We start from the raw sequence: 16,420 nt of genomic DNA on the forward strand, positions 1-16,420 counted from the left end.
GCTGCACAGCCAGTGTGAGCAGGCTGCACAGCCAGTGTGAGCGGGCTGCATGCTCATTGTTGAGTGGAATAAAATGAAAATAACCTCAGAGTCCATGCTTTTTTAATTACTCCTGACTGCTGGGTATTTAGATCATCCCCAAACCATGCAGTTCCCTTCTCTGAATCTGTCCTTACAAGCCTGGCTCCGTTCTGTAGGTGGATGCTTACACGTGGAATGGTAGGTCAGCATCTCCCTGTGAGAGCTGGTGTGACGTTCTCATGGAGAGGGTCTCGTTCATTTTCCCATTTGTAGCACAAGCAAGTGTGTCCTTAACATCTTTTTCAATGGAGTGGCATTCAGTTTTGTTGTTGGGTTTTTTGTTGTTGTTGTTGTTTGGTTTTTTTTTTTTTTTTTTTTTTTTTTTTTTTTGGTTTTTTGAGACAGGGTTTTTCTGTGTAGCCTTGGCTGTCCTGGATTCCCTTTGTAGACCAGGCTGGCTTCGAACTCACAGCAATCCGCCTGCCTCTGCCTCCCGAGTGCTGGGATTAAAGGCGTGCGCCACCACCTCCCGGCTTGTATTTTTATTTACATATATATAATGTTTTTGAGACAGAGTTTCTCTGTGTAGCCCTGCCTGTCCTGGAATTTGCTTTATAAGACCAGGCTGGCCTCGAACTCAGAGATCCACCTGCCTCTGCCTCCCAAGTGCTGGAATTAAAGGTGTGCACTGCTACTGCCAGGCATATTTTTATTTCTTACATTTTATTTCTTTTGTGGGAGGTGGGGTAGGGGTGCATGTGCCACACATGGAGGTCAGAGGACAACTTGCAGGAGTTGGTTCTCTCCTCCTAACCTGTCAGTCTCCGGGATTGAACTCTGACTGTCAGGCTTGGCAGCAGATGCTTTACCCACTAAGCCATCCCATCAACCTTTTTATTTTATTTCACTTTTTTCCTTTTGGCTTGGTTATTTATTTATTTTTTTTAAGATTTATTCATTTATTATTATGTACACAGTGTTCTACCTGCATGTACACCTGCACACCAGAAGAGGGTATCAAATCACATTATAGATGGTTGTGAGCCACCATGGGGAACTGAACTCAGAACCTCTGGAAGAGCAGACAGTGCTCTTAACTATTGAGCCATCTTTCTAGCCCTGGGCTTGTTTATTTTATTTTGTGTGTATGGGTGTTTTGCCTGCATGTGTGTCTGTGCATCACGTTTGTACTTGGTGCCCAGGAAGGTTAGAAGATCCCCGGGGCTGGAGGCACAGATTACTGTGAGCCCTGGGACTTGAACCTGGGTCCTCTGTAAGATGCTTTCAACCATCTCTCCAGCCTCTTCTTGTTTCATTTGAAACGACAATAAGCTACTGAGACTGGCTTTGAACATATGGTTGCCTCCTGAGTATCTGGAGTTACAGGCAGGTACCACCACACCTTGTTTGTCCCATTTCCTTTTTTGCAGTCTGGACATCAACTGCAGGGCCTTGTGCAGTCTGGGCATGCGCCCTACTGCTGGATGCAGCCCCAGCTTTGTTAGTGTGTGAAGCTTTTGCTGATCGGTGCTGTTTCCTTGAACTGCCCTCATTTCTCGGGAGCTTAGGCCTCTTCCCGTTAACTCCTCTGTAGTTGCTCCTTCATACTGTGCACCCACATTTTAATTGGGTCATCCATTTTGCTCTTGATTTGTGGGAACAAATTTTCTGTTTATGATATACATTAACCTTTGTTGATCTTTGCACCTATTTGCTGTAGCCCTTCCCCCTACCTTTTTACTCCTTTCTTTGTTTTTGTTTTTGTTTTTCTAGACAGGGTTTCTCTTGTAGTCCTGGCTGTCCTGGACTCACTCTGTTGACCAGGCTGGCCTCGAACTCACAGAGATCCACCTGCCTCTGCCTCCCAAGTGCTGGGGTTAAAGGCGTGCGCCACCACCACACCTGGCCTTTACTTCTTAGACAAGGTCTTGCTATATACATACCCCAGGCTAACTACATACTTGAAACAGTCCTCCTGCCTCAGCCTTCTGGATGCTGGGATTACAGGTGTAAACATCACAGTCAACTGCTATTTCTCTTTGGACTTTTCAGTTTAGAAACTGAAAATAGGCTAGGTGGTGGTGGCGCATGCCCTTAATTCCAGCACTTGGAAGGCAGAGGCAAGTGGAATCATGTCTCAAGAAACAAAAAGAAGAAGAAAAAGAAAGAAAGAAACTGAAAGCAATGTTTAGAATCTTAGAAAATTACATTTATTGGGGCTGGAGAGATGGCTCAGAGGTTAAGAGCACTGGTTGCTCTTCCAAAGGTCCTGAGTTCAATTCCCAAAAACCACATGGTGGCTCACGAGCATCTATAATGAGATCTGGTGCCCTCTTCTGGCCTGCAGGCATACATGCATGCAGAACACTGTATACATAATAGTAAATAAATATATTCTTTAAAATTACATTTATTTACTAAGTATGGAGGGGAGGAGCCATAGCATGCGTATGGAGGTCAGAGGTCAACTCTCTAGCGTCAGTTCCCCCTCCACCAGGTGGAACCTGGGATTGAACTCTGGCTATCAGGCTTCGCAGCAAGTTCATTTAATCACTGACCTACCTCTCTGATCCTGAAAACCTTTTTCCCCCCAAGACGGGCTTTCTCTGTATACCCTTGGCTCATTTGAAACTCTCTGGAAACCAGCCTAAATCAGGCTGCCTTTCAACTGACAGAAATTCACCTGCTTCTGCTTCCTGAGTGCTGGGATTAAAGGCATGCACCACCACTGCATGGCTGGAAACTATATTCTTAAATGCCCAAACAGTTACTTTTTTTTTTTTCTTTCTTTCTTTTTCTTTTTTTCTTTTTCTTTTTGGTTTTTCGAGACAAGGTTTCTCTGTGTTATCTTGGCTGTCCTGGACTCGCTTTGTAGACCAAACGGGCCTCGAACTCACAGCGATCTGCCTGCCTCTGTCTCCCAAGTGCTGGGATTAAAGGTGTGGACCACCATGCCCAGCCAGTTATTCTTTCTTTAATGGATTGCGTATCTCAGATTTAGACTTTGTGACTATTTTTCCACTGCGCTTTTTTTTTTCTCTTTTGAGACAGGTTTTTACTCTTATTTAGACTGGCCTCAGACCTCAGACTTAGAAAAATCCTCCTGCCTCAGCCTCCTGGGTGCTAAGATTATATGCATGAGCCAGCATGCTCAACTTGCCTTTGATCTTTTAAAAAATATATTATATTTATTTATTTTCTTTAGTATGGCGGAGGCAGTACGCAAACATGCCAGTCACTCACAGTCACTCATGTAGATAGAGGTCATGGACAGCTTGTGGGATTCAGTTCTCTCCTTGTACCGCGTGGGACCCCGGGGTTGAACTCAGGTTGCCAGACTTGGCAGCGAGTGCCTTTACACACACAGCCACCCCACAGGCCCTCAGCTTTGACATTTCAGTTCACATATTAGACTCTGTCATACGACTAAACCAACTTGTGTGATGTAGAAACAGACGCTTTCTCGCTGGTCCCAGGTGTGTAGGAATGCCTTCGTCCTTCCCACGGCCTTTGTCCTGGGTGAAATCCCAGGCCTTCCCACTGCCCCGCGTGCACATCCTCATAAAGCCAACAGCTGACACCCACTGTCTTCCTGTGTCACTCTCCACCTTCTTTTCTGAGACAGGGCCTCTCCATGTGTCTGGGGCTTGCCAGTTAGCTAGACTCCCTAGCCAAGTGAACTCTGGGGACCGTCCCATCTCCTCTCCCGGTGTTGGGGTGACAGGGCGTACTGCCACAGTGAGCCTTTTATGTCATGCTGTGGATCCAAATTTCAGGTCCCCATGCTGGCACAGCAAGCATTTCACGTGCTGAGCCATCGCCAAGCCCAAACCATGATCCTGGCAGTGCTTGCACCCAGCTCCTCCGGGTGAACTTTGTTGTATATTTTGAGGTGCTGGAGATGGTACTGAGGGCCTGGCCATGCTAAGCTCCTGTTTGCTGCAGGTTGCCCCAGCTGACCTGGTGGAGGCTACTGGCCCCAGGAGCACAGGGAAGAGGGCTTAGTACCTCCAATATTAGTGTTCCCTGGGGACGTCCTTGGCAGGAGCTGGGGCCTGGTTGGGTAGGAGAGGCGTCTAGAAGCTCCTCTCCTTGCTTTCCGACCTACTGGCCGTGGGATCCTTACCCTGGGGAAGGCGGGGTAGCGTAGGTAATGAGACACCCTCGTCAGGGATCATGGAGAAGCTCTGGTCTTCATCGCACTGGAACACCGAGGGCTGCAGCGATGCCTTCCACTCCTGGCTGGGGTCCTCGGCTCCCGAGAGCGGGGCACGGGGTGCCTCCCTCCACTGAGGGTCTTTCCTGTGTTCTAGACAAATACAACGACTTCATCGAGGCCAACCGGATAGAAGATTCCAGGGAGAGGATGAAGACCCTTCGGAAGCTGGTGAGGAGATGACGTGCCGGCAGGCAGGCAGGCAGGCAGGAGAGGTTGCTGGGGCCGTTCTCCCAGAGACTTTAAAGAAGTCCTTCTCCATCAGTAGCCTCAGTTTCCCCATGTGTACCAAGGAAGGGGTTGGAAGGTGGACTCCAGCTCCCTATGGCGGGGCAGTGGGAGACCCTTTGGGGCTTAGCGGAGGCTGGATTGCCAAGAACGTCACTGCCTGACCCCTTTTCCTTCCTCCCGCCCCCTAGATCCGGGATCTCCCAGGACACTACTATGAAACGCTTAAATTCCTCGTGTGCCATCTCAAGACCATTGCTGACCACTCAGAGAAAAACAAGGTGCGTGCGGCTCCCTCGTGGAGTCTGGGAAGCACCGCCCACTCTGGGATCGCTGCTACCTCGGCATGATTTGAGGCCCCGTGAGCCCTCCCTCTGCCTAAGGGTTCTGTTCCTACCACGCTGACCCGTGCACACCATTCCCTCAGAGAGCCGGCTCCTGAGTTGCTGAGGGCCATGAAGAAGCCAAGGGCTGTAGTGCTCCGTGCGGGCTGTCATTTGTCCTCTGTTCTGTGCGGGCTGTCATTTGTCCTCTGCTCCAGTTCCTCACTTTGCATCTTCTTAATCCGGTTCTTTCTGTCTCTTGGTCCTGCACTGGGGAAGAAGAGGGGACTAATAAAACAGGGGTCCCTCCTTGATCTAAAATGCTGTAGACCCCCCAACATGCCCCCCACATCAGAACCCCTACTGCTAGTACTAACCCCCCAGGGCTGCCCTGGATGGGCGTGTGAGGTGGACATTGATCATGGCTGCCGGGCATAAGAGATGCTAAACATCTGGCTTTTACTCTGCTTGGCAGCCTCTCCGTGCCCATGTGAGATGGTCATCCCCTAATACAGGGACATATCAGAGTTGGGGGTGGGGGGGCTCTCAGTGGCCTGGAGCGAAGGGTACTGGAGGTCATGCTCAAAGCAATGAATTCTGGGATTTTTCCCTCCCAACCCAGATGGAGCCCCGGAACCTGGCTCTGGTCTTCGGGCCAACGTTGGTTAGGACATCCGAAGACAACATGACGGACATGGTCACGCACATGCCGGACCGATACAAGATCGTGGAGACGCTGATCCAGCACGTGAGTGCCCACTGTATATTTGTATGCTGGAAGTTCAGGACCAGGCTCTGTTCCTGCCCAGCCCAGCCCGTGTGCCCAGGATGCTTTCGAAAGCACCTGCAGCCAGGGAGGACACTGCTGGGTGGCTGCAAGGCCTTGGACAGTGACAAGCTGCCATCAAGGCAGAAGAGGAAGGAATCCAAGTCCTCAGCAGAGGATCAAGATTGCAAAAGTCAGGGAGGAGAAGCAATAATAGTACCGTGGGGCTGGAGACTGCACACAGAGGGGCCTCAGTAGGCTTTTCCTGGAGAGGTGGCCTGCAGAAGTGGGTGTACAGTGTGACTTGGGTGTCATGCAGAGGGCCCCAACACCCACAGGCCAGCTCAGGGAGCACAGGAGGTACAGGACATGGAGCACGGACTCAGGCCACATCCTCCATGGTGCTCTAGTGTAACCTACTGCTTTACCTTCTGACTCCTGGAGGGCCAAGGAGCCTGTAGTTGGCTAGATTCTTGCTTTTGTCTAGGAAAGATGAAGAAACCAAAGTGTCCAGCAGAGGGCGACAGAGGCCTCTATCTTCTGAGGCCCAGTCAGAAGGCAATTGCTTGCTTTTCAGTGGTTCTCAACGTGTGGGTCGCAGTGGTTGCCTAAGACCATCGGAAAACACCAATATTTACATTACGATTCATAACAGTAGAAGAGTTACAGCTATGAAGTAGCAACGAAAATAATTGTGTAGTTTCAGGTCACCACAACACGAGGGACTAAATTAAAGGGTCACAGCATCAGGAAAGTTGAGAACCACTGATGCTAGGGGCTCAGGTGTGATTTATAAATCATCCGATTTCCCACTTAACCAATGTTGTGACAGCTACAAAGTGTGGACCCGGAGTCCTCTCCTGCAGAGGGAGTAAGGTTGGCTAGCCATTGGTCGCAGGAGGGGAGCTGTGGTCTTCTCCTTCAGACACCTTAGAGAAGAAAAGCTGCGTCCTGTCACCCACACCTATAGATGAGGGAAGCTGGGTCTTAGAGAGGTAATGACGCACACACGGTCACACACCAAAAATAGCATCTCCGGGATTTGAACCAGGTCTGTCTACCTGGAGGCTGTGCTCACCGCACTGCCTCACTCCTTCTTGCCAGGGCTGACTGACCAGAGGGCAGCTGGTGGGCCAGGGCTGACTGAGGCAGCAGTGGGCTCGGGTCATGCTGACCCTGTTGCCTCCTCATCCGCCTTTCTTTGCCCTCATGGTCGGGGACCTGGCTGCAGGAGCAGCGTCACGGCCTATTGTCCTCCCAGCACGGGCCTGGCTACTTGGATGCTAAGGCTGCTGCCAGCACCAGAGTCTCTGTGTGGCCCGGGAGGGGTGTGCTCTCATCCCCAGAGGCACCCACAAAAGGAGCCGTGGTTGAGAGGGAGGGCTCCTGGCTCTGTGGTTTTTGGAGAAGTTGCTGGAAGCCTGAGTCCTGTGGTCAACACAGGAGTTAAAACAGCAGCCTTTGGGAAGAAAGCAGCCCCGTAGCTAATCAATTTTCCTGGAGGCAGTGTCTGCTGTCCCTCAGTGGGACAGGGGTCGTGTCTGCTTGGTACCCAGCCCAGAGTGTGCATGGTGAACACTGCGTTTGCTAAGCGAATGAGTAAGCGTGTGAGTGAGTCAGCGGACAGTCAGTCAGCTGCTAACTCTGCACTCTCGGCCTCCTAGGCCTGGGGGCATCTTTAACTCTGAGGAAGCTCCACCCTCTGCGGCCCCTTTGGGCCAGCACACCTGAGTCTGTGGTGTGTCTCTATAGGAGCTGCAGAGCCCAGGCTGGGGTGGGTTGTACAAACTGGAGTCAGCTCTGGCCAGACAGTGACCATTGGAATTAGTGGGAAATAAGAACTCCTCCTGAGATTTCAGCCAAAATGGCTTCCTACAGGAGTTCCTGTCATGGGGCCACACCTTTAATTCTAGCACTTGAGAGGCAAGAGAGAGACAGGCAGATTTCTGAGTTCGAGGCCAGCCTGGTCTACCAAGCAAGTTCCTACAGAGGGTACAATGTAGCCCCGGTTATGTGATTGAGGCTAGCCTTGAACTCTTGATTACAGGTGTGTACCTCCATACCAGCCTAGTTTTTTTTTTCAAAGAATCAACTTTTTATATATTCATCCCTTTGTTCTTTTAGTCTCTACTTCATTGGTCTCTATTGATCTGTATTATTCCTTGACATCCGCTGCTGAGTGTGGCTTGTTCTTGTTTGTGTAAGACTTTAGATGACTAAGATCCTTCTGATTGAGAAAAATGGCTATTATGTGTTGGTGTGCATGGTGTGTATGTGTGTGTGTGCGGGTACAGGGTGTGTATGTGTGTGTGTGCACGGTGTGTGTGTGTATGTATATATGCACTGTGTGTATGTGTATATATGCACAGTGTATATGTGTGAGTGTGTATGTGTATGTGCATGGTATATATATGTTAGTGTGTGCACAGTGTATATGTGTGTGCATGGTGTGTATTGTGTGTGTGCATGGTGTGTGTGTGTGCACAGTGTGTATGTGTGAGTGTGTGCACGGTGTGTATGTGTGTGCATGGTGTGTATTGTGTGTGTGCACAGGGTGTATGTGTGAGTGTGTGCATGGTGTGTGTGTGTGAGTGCATGTGCTGAGTTGCATGTGTGGAGGTCAGGGTGCAACTTTGTGGCAGCAGTTCTTTGCTGCCATCTTTGTTTCCACAGAGTGAACTCTGGTTACTAGGCCTGCACGGCCAGACGCGACACCAGCCCAGCCATCTTGCCAGCACTGTTGGGTCTTAGTGAAGTACTTACTACTGCTGTACAATATCTCTGAGAGCCTCCTTGCTGGTTCTCTCATTGGTATATTGAGAAAATGTAGTGTATTACTCAGTCTCCAAGTGTCTGTGCAGTTTCTTTCACTGCTGATTTCACCTCCTCTCCTCCCCCTTCCCCTTCCAGAGCTGAGGACCAAACCCAGGGCCTTGCGCTTGCTAGGCAGCCCCTGATTTAAACTTTTATTTCATTTTGATTTGATGAGATAGATGAAGTTATTTTGAATCTTTTGTGTGTGTTAAGACTTGCTCTGGTGCTTAGAAGGTAGTCCATTTTAGAGGGGACTTCATGGGAAGAGTGTGTCTTTCCTATCTGTTGGAAGAGATACTCCATGGTTACCTGTTAAGTCCATTTGATCTCTAATGTCATTTTAAAAAAATTGAAGCAGGGTTTCTCTATGTAGTCCTGGCTATCCTAGAGCTCACTATGTAGACCAGGCTAGCCTCAAACTCAGAGATCCACCTGCCCCTGCCTCCTGCGTAATAAGGTTACAGGCACCCTGCCCAGCTAGATTTTTTAAAAAGGTTGTGTGTCTGTGTGTGTGTCTGTGTCTGTGTGTGCGTGCGCAGTGCCCACCGAGGCTGGAAGAAGGCAGAGGACCCTCTGGGCTTACAGGCGGCTGTGAGCTGCCCAGCGTGGGTGCTAGGAATAAACCCAGGCCCTCTGGAGAGCAGTAAGCGCTTTTAACCCATCGCTCCATCGCTCTTTATTATTTTAAATTTGCGTGCACTATGTACAGATTAAGAACTGGGCATTCAAGTCACTGTTGTTGTATTGAGACCATCTACTATGTTAAGTGTGCTTATGAGTGTTTGTTTTGTAAAAGGAAGCACATGTACACATGCACACACTTGTCACATCTTTTTTTTTAATGGTCTTAGTATATTACTTTCAATGGTAGCTTCTTTTTTTTTTTTTTTTTAAACAGAGCTGCTTTGGGACCATCTTTTTGAATTAAACTTTTTTTTGTATGTGTATGGGTTATGCCTACATGTATGTCTGTGCACTCCTTTCTGCCTGGTGCCCACAGAGGCTGGAAGAGAGTGTTGGATCCCTTGAAAATGTGGCCCAGGCTGCCCATAAACTCCGTATTTAGGCAGGATGACACTGAACCTCCATGTTTACTACCTGTCTGGTTTCTGTGGTGCTAGGGATCGAACCTACAACCTCACGGATGCTAGGCAAGCACCTACCAACTGAGCTACATCCTCAGCTCAAATAATTTCTACTATTGCTTTTCCTGGTCCAATGATGGTGACTTTACCCCCCTCATGCTGAGTAATGAATTCCGAGCCTGGTGCATTCTGGGTAAGCGCTCTGCCAGCTGAGCCATATGCCCAGCCTGTGCCTGTTTTGAGGTTTACTTATTACTTACTGCTACACCAGTTTTCAGCTTCCGTTCGCTTGACCAACTGACTATGGTAATCTTTGCTGATGATTAACCTTTTTTTTTTCTTTTCTTTTCTTTTTAATAATTTATTTATTTTTATTTTATGTGCACTATATGTCTGTGGGAGTCAGATTTTGGAGTTACAGACAGTTGTGAGCTGCCATAAGGGTACTGGGAATTGAACCCGGGTCCTCTGGAAGAACAGTCAGTGTTCCCAACCGCTGAGCCATCTCTCCAGCCTGCTGATGATTAACTTTTTAATCCAGTCAGCTAGTCTGTCTCTCTGTTGATGGGTTGAGGTGATTTCTGTGTAAGGCCGTGACTGAGTGGTGCTCACTAACCCTGTGATCTGCTTGAGGTGATTTCTGTGTAAGGCCGTGACTGAGTGGTGCTCACTAACCCTGTGATCTGGTTGAGGTGATTTCTGTGTAAAGCCGTGACTGAGCGGTGCTCACTAACCCTGTGATCTAGCTGCTTGGATTGTGGTGTTTGCCCTTTTCTTTCTCCCCTGTTACTATCAGGGGCTTCAGGGTTAACGTTCTGGACCTTTTGTTTATCTCTTCCTCGTGAGATTCACTCCTTCCTGTGTTTTCAGGATGGAGATTTTTGTCCTCTGTGTAAAGAAACCACTGTAGTTTGTGTTCACCTTGAAACTTTCTTAGTTTTCTGTCAGTTTCAAACCATATCTCTGCTGGGCCCTGGTCAGCAGGTGTTTATTTGCACAGGGCTGGAGATGCGCAGCGCCATGCTTTCCTGGCCTCTTGCCAGCTGGTGAGAGAGTCTGTGCTTTGACAGATCTGCCTTTGTAGATGAGTCCACATTTCCCCCTTACAGCTTATAATATTGTTTCTTTCTTTCTTTTTTTTACCCCAAGACAGGGTTTCTCTGTGTAACAGTGCTGGGTATCCTGGACCTCACTCTGTAGACCAGGCTGGCTTTGAACTCACAGAGATCCGCCTGCCTTTGCCTCCCAAGATGTACGCCTTTCTAACATTGTTTCTTTTTACTTTTACACCTTGCCTGTAATCTGTCTTGAACTAACATTCTCCTCCCTCCCTCCCTCCCCCCCCCCTCTCTGTTTTTCAGGACAGGATTTCTCTGGGTAGCCTTGGCTGTCCTGGACTCACTTTGTAGACCAAGCTGGCCTCGAACTCACAAAGATCCGCCTGCCTCGGGGGCTGGAGACATGACTCAGAGGTTAAGAGCACTGGCTGTTCTTCCAAAGGTCCTGAGTTCAAGTCCCAGCAACCACATGGTGGCTCACAACCATCTATAATGAGATCTGGTGCCCTCCTCTGGCCTGCAGGCACACATGCAGGCAGAATAGTGTATAAATAAATAATAAATAAGTAAATCTTTAAAAAAAGAAAAAAAAAATCCGCCTGCCTCTGTACCACCATGCCTGACTAGTTTAGGATTCTCTTTGGGTGTTTGTTTGTTCTAGATTTGGCAATTTTTCTGCTCCATTCATCGACTAGAGTCTGTGTGGCTTTAGCTTTCATCTCAGCTCCTCCTTCCTGTGACTGCTTAGGTTTGGTCTCCTGACCCTGGGTCAGAGCTCCTGGTCACTGTGGCCGTGCTCACAGTTTTTCTCTATTGTTACACTGTGGTATTTTGACCAACTGTGCTCTGCCTTAGTCAGTAGCTGTGAAGAAACACCACACGGCAAGGCCATGCTGTTTGTTTAAGTCAGTGGGGAGGAGGAGTCTGGTGAGGAGCACAAGAGGATGGAAAGAAGAGAAGCCGAGTTGGTGGAGCACTTCCTAGTGGAGCACTTCCTGGTGGAACACTTCCTGGTGGAGTACTTCCTGGTGGAGCACTTGCTGGTGGAGCACTTCCTGGGTCCTCAGAACTTGGAGCTTGCCAGTTCTCTGCACCACCAGGAGGGCAGTGACCTAGGTTGCTGGCATCTTTGTATTTTGAGGCTTCAGCTCCCATATAGCAGGCTGGCCCTCCAACTTGCCAAGTAGCTCAGAACGACCTTGAACTTCTGATGCTCCTGCCTCCTGGTTCCTGCTGTTGTGGAGATCAAACCCAGGGCTTTGGCGTGTTCACCAAGGACCGCAGCTGAACTTTATTCCCAGGACGGCTTAGTTGTTTGTTTTTCAGTGTTTATTTTTGTTTTATGTGTGTGTGTTTTGCCTGGACTATGTCTGTGAAGCACTTGTCTGCAGAGGGTGTTTGAGCCGCAGAAACTAGATTTACAGGTAGTTGCCAGTTGCATTGTGGGTGCTAGGACTTGAACTCAGGTCCTCTGAAGCACTGAGCCATCTCTCCAGCCGTCTTCATTTGTCTTGATCACACTTGTCAAAGACTTTTGAATCTCTTTTTGCAGAGCATCAGTGTAAACATCTTTTATGGTTTGGTAATTTCATGCCTCTAACCAGCACTTGAGGCTGGAGGATTTCGGCGACTCTGAGGCTAGCCTGGGTCAAGTGTAAGACCCTGTCTCAAACAGCACCACAGCACAAATTAGATGTCTTTGCTTTGCGCTTTATTTTTGTCCACTGAAGTTTTTTCCTTACCTCTTGCATCTTCGGGATTCTCTGGTTCTCAGCCTTAGCTCCATGAGTGCGATTCTCAGCTCACCAGTCTCAGGTGTCTCTGTTTTCTGACGATTGGCTGCAAGGCCACAACTGCTCTTAGTTCTCTTACCTCTTAAGCAATTTTTTTTTTCTTTTCTTTTTGGTTTGGGTTTTTTTTGTTTTGTTTTGTTTTGTTTTTGTTTTTTGAGACAGGGTCTCTCTGTGTAGCCCTGGCTGTCCTGGACTCACTTTGTAGACAGCAATCCACCTGCCTCTGTCTCCTGAGTGCTGGGATTAAAGGTGTGTGTCATCACACCCGTCTAACAAGTTCATTTTTTTTTCCTGGATATTTTCAGGAAGTTTTGGATTCATAGCAAAATTAAGCAGACGACACAGAAATACCCCTGTCTTCTCTTCATTGCTTTGCTTTTAAAATAAGACCTTAGTGTGTAGACCAGGTTTGCCCTGGAACTTGCACCGATCCTCCTGCCTCTGTCTGCTAAGTGTGTACCACCATCTCTGGCTCTCAGCCTGTTTGCTTCTGATACCATTGGAGGGTATATGATGGTTTATTTATGTGTTCCTTTACTGAAGGGTTATAGGTCAGGTCTCAGTCATTTAGTGAAATATCCGAGGTAATTGACTTGTTGAAAGGTAAGTTTATTTTGGCTCCCAGTTCTGAGGCTCCCAGTCGTGTGTGTCCCTGTTGCATTGGCCTCTGGTGTTACATCATTGTAGCTGGAGCATGGAAGAGTAAAGCTGTTCACCTTATTAGCCTGGGAGCAAAGAGGAGGAGGTACCGCCCACCAGGCCCCACCCCCTAAAGTAGTGCCACCTGGGGACCAAGCCTTTGATGCCCTTTGAAGGACTTGTCAAACCACAGCACACAGCTTGGTGGCCCTCAAGCCTTAGCCATTAGCTTCAGACAGCTATGTGCAGATCTGTGTGTGGACTTAAGCTTTCAGCCCCTTGGGTTAACTCCTGCGAGCAGGGCTGCAGGTCACAGGAAAGGAGAGCTGCTGGCTTAGTACACAGCCATCACTAAGGTCGAGAGTGGCCCGTCATCTCGTCCCAGCGAGGAATGCAAGCCGAAGTTTCTGTTGTTTCTGTTCTTTTTTTCTTTCTCTCTGTTTTCACTGTGTAGCCTGGTCTAGCCTTGAACTCTGCAGCCTCTCAAAAACTTACAGAGATCCCCCTGCCTCTGCCCCGCCCTCCACCACAACACACACACACACACACACACACACACACACAGCCTTGTTCACACCACACCTGTGTGGTGATATTGTGTTGTTTTCGTTTGTGTGCCCCGATGATGTATGAAGTGGGGCCTAAGTCACACGGGCCTACAGGGGATCGAACCTTCAGCCTCACACGCTAGGCCAGGGCTCTGCCACCCAGCTGAAGCCCCAACCCCTCGTAAACTGATTTGTCATGTTTTCTTTGGTGAGGTATCCAGGTCTTTGACCCATTTTTTGTTTTCCTGTTTTGAGTTTCAAGAGTTCTTTGTGTATTTTCCATAGGAAGCCTTTCTTGGCTGCCTCTCCATTCTGCGCTCTGTCTTCACCTACTCTGAGCATCTTTTGTAGGGAGAAGGCAACTTATCACTGGTTCCTTCCGTGGCTACGTCTGCATGCCATTCAGACGGCAGCACGGATAGCTGGGGTCTCTGTGCAGTGCTGCTGTTCTGATGTAGCTCTGCAAACCATGGCGGGCTCCTCCATGTGTGAGGTCTGGAAGGGGCTTTAGCTCCTGTACAGTTATTACTAGTTGTCGTTTTATTCCCTGTGAGTGGAAGACACGGACTGTGGGGTGTAGACTCTGAGGAACTCTGGAGGCTGGAGCCCAGAGGAGGCTGGCTTTTGAATGCATTTTCTTTTCTTTTTTCTTTCTTTTTTGTTTGTTTGTTTGTTTTGTTTGTTTCTGTTTTTTCTTTTTTTTAAACATTTTTATTTAATTTTTGAATTTATGTTCATTGGTGAGGCTGTCAGATCATGGAGTTACAGACAGTTGTGAGCTCCCATGTGGGTGCTGGGAATTGAACCCCGGTCCTTTGGAAGAGCAGATAGTGCTCTTAACCACTGAGCCAACTCTCCAGCCCCTGGTTTTTTGGTTTTTCAAGACAGGATTTCTTGTAGGCCAAGCATGGTGGCGCATGCCTTTAATCCCAGCACTTAGGGAGGCAGAGGCCCTAATTGTAGCCCTAATTGGCCTGACTAGGCTGGCCTCAACCCTGTGGCAATACTCCTGCTTCTGCCCTAGTGCTGGGACTGTAAGTCTGCACCCATATACCTAGGCGTAGCCTTAAATTTAAATGAGAGTTCAGCAGGATATACAATTTCTAGTTTCAAAGTGGTATTCCTCCAGCACAGATGGGAAACGTTGCTTGCTGTCACCCATGTCCCGCTGCTGGAAGCTCCATGTCGCTCAGGCGTTTGTAAACAGTCTGGACCTCTGGCTTCTCAGAGGCCGGGGGTTCACGTCATTTCTTAACCTGTTGTGTTTGGTTTGACAAGACCTTCTGTAGCCAGGCTGGACGAATTCACAGTGTAGCATGGGCTGCCCTTGAACTCAAGGAAATTCACTAGCCCTAAGGCTCATACAGGCATGTGTCACCACATCTAGTGTTTGGCATTTATGAGAAAGCTGTTGCCTGCCTGTGTCTGAGGGAAGCTAACACTTGTTTCTGGGTACTTTGCTTCACTGGATAGACTGTGACTCAATGTCAGGGTGGATCCACCTGGGCTTTGGCTCCCAGAAAGAACACCACCAGTTCACCTAATGACCACTAGAAGGCTCTGCTGTTCAGGTCTTCTGGCTGGCTGTGGTGCATACACCATAGTGAGGCACCCAGGACCAGTTGGTGAAAACTGCTTGTGGTGTCACCTGCTTGTGGTAGACTCTTCCTAGCTCTGACCTGTTTTCCTTCCACATGTGGCCCCACTTTGTCTCCCTGTAAATGTTTCTCATAGCTTGTGGAGCTGCCTGGGCCCCCTCTCCTAGGACTTATTTAAAGGAGGAGTCACCCTTGGGACTCTGGGTCCTTTGGCCTGGAAGTTGAGAACCCTACATCTTTCCTCAGTTCTCCCCATGCTAATTTTACCCCTGTCCTTTGTCTCTTCTACAGTCTGACTGGTTCTTCAGTGATGACGAGGACAAAGGAGAGAGAGTAAGTAATGAGAGGGTGGCCAGGGTCTGGTCTGAGGTAGCCCCCTTGTCCTGGGGAAGGGTGTACAGCAAGATTCAAACGGGTGTGGTGGTGGAGAGATGGCGTAAAGGTTAAGAATACCTGCTGTTCCTGCAGATAACCTGAATGTGGTACCTAGTATCCACACTCAGGCCACAGTCACCTCCAACCCCAGCACTTGTGACGCCCGCCACCTTCTGGCCTCCACCGGTACTACACTCAAGTGCACAAAACTACACTCAAACACAGATAATTACACATAATTAAAATAAAAGAGAGTCAGCCGTGGTGGCACATGCCTGTGATCCCAGCACTCAGGGAGGCAGAGGCAGGCGGATTGCTGTGAGTTTGAGGCCAGCCTGGTCTACAAAGTGAATCCAGGATAGCCAAGGCTACACAGAGAAACTCTGTCTCGAAAAATAAACCAATACAAATAAATAAATAGAAATAAAAGAGGCTGGAGAGATGGCTCATTGATTAAGAGTACTTGCTGCTCTTCCAGAGGACCCAGGTTTGAGTTCCAGGACCCACATGGCAGCTCACAGCCATCTATCTGTACATCAATTCCAAGCGTATCTGATGCAAACTACCCAGACATATAAAAAGTTAAAATAAGGCTGGGCAGTGGTGGCACAAGCCTTTAATCCCAGAACTTTGGAGGCAGAGGCAGGCGGATCTCCGTTAGTTATAGGCCAGCCTGGACTACAGAGCAAGTTCCAGGACAGCCAGAGCTGTTACACAGAGAAACCCTGTCTCAAAAAACAAAACAAAACAAAACAAAAGTTAAAATCTTTTTTAAAAATTTAATCAAAGGAAGATTCTTGGCCCAAAATACCTGCAGTCTGATGGTGGAGACACAGCCTGTCCTTTCAGGAGTACCAGTCAGATAGGGACGACACAGGTCGAAGTCCGAGGAAACCCAGTACTTAGAGTGTAGGATGTTCCAGTCAGATGGGGGAGGCAAGCCCTTGTTCTCAGCT

The 16,420-nt window shown here is 48.6% G+C and overlaps 1 protein-coding gene across 9 annotated transcripts in view; it reads left to right on the top strand.

The window, feature by feature from the left end:
- The window catches only part of ARHGAP23 (Rho GTPase activating protein 23), a 331,343-nt gene that overhangs the window by 57,284 nt on the left and 257,639 nt on the right, over positions 1 to 16,420 (top strand). For all 9 annotated transcript variants that reach the window (XR_014773313.1, XR_014773314.1, XR_014773315.1 and 6 more), the window contains 4 exons: positions 4,335 to 4,408; positions 4,657 to 4,746; positions 5,411 to 5,536; positions 15,381 to 15,422. Coding sequence is in view for 6 of the 9 variants with exons in the window: in XM_084751071.1 (XP_084607197.1) it covers positions 4,335 to 4,408; positions 4,657 to 4,746; positions 5,411 to 5,536; positions 15,381 to 15,422 (332 nt within the window). In the remaining 3 variants the exon portion in view is untranslated. The remainder of the gene's footprint in view (positions 1 to 4,334; positions 4,409 to 4,656; positions 4,747 to 5,410; positions 5,537 to 15,380; positions 15,423 to 16,420) is intronic.

This window comes from Acomys minous (assembly GCF_964271855.1).
Source record: "Acomys minous genome assembly, chromosome: 12".
NCBI lineage: Eukaryota > Metazoa > Chordata > Mammalia > Rodentia > Muridae > Acomys > Acomys minous.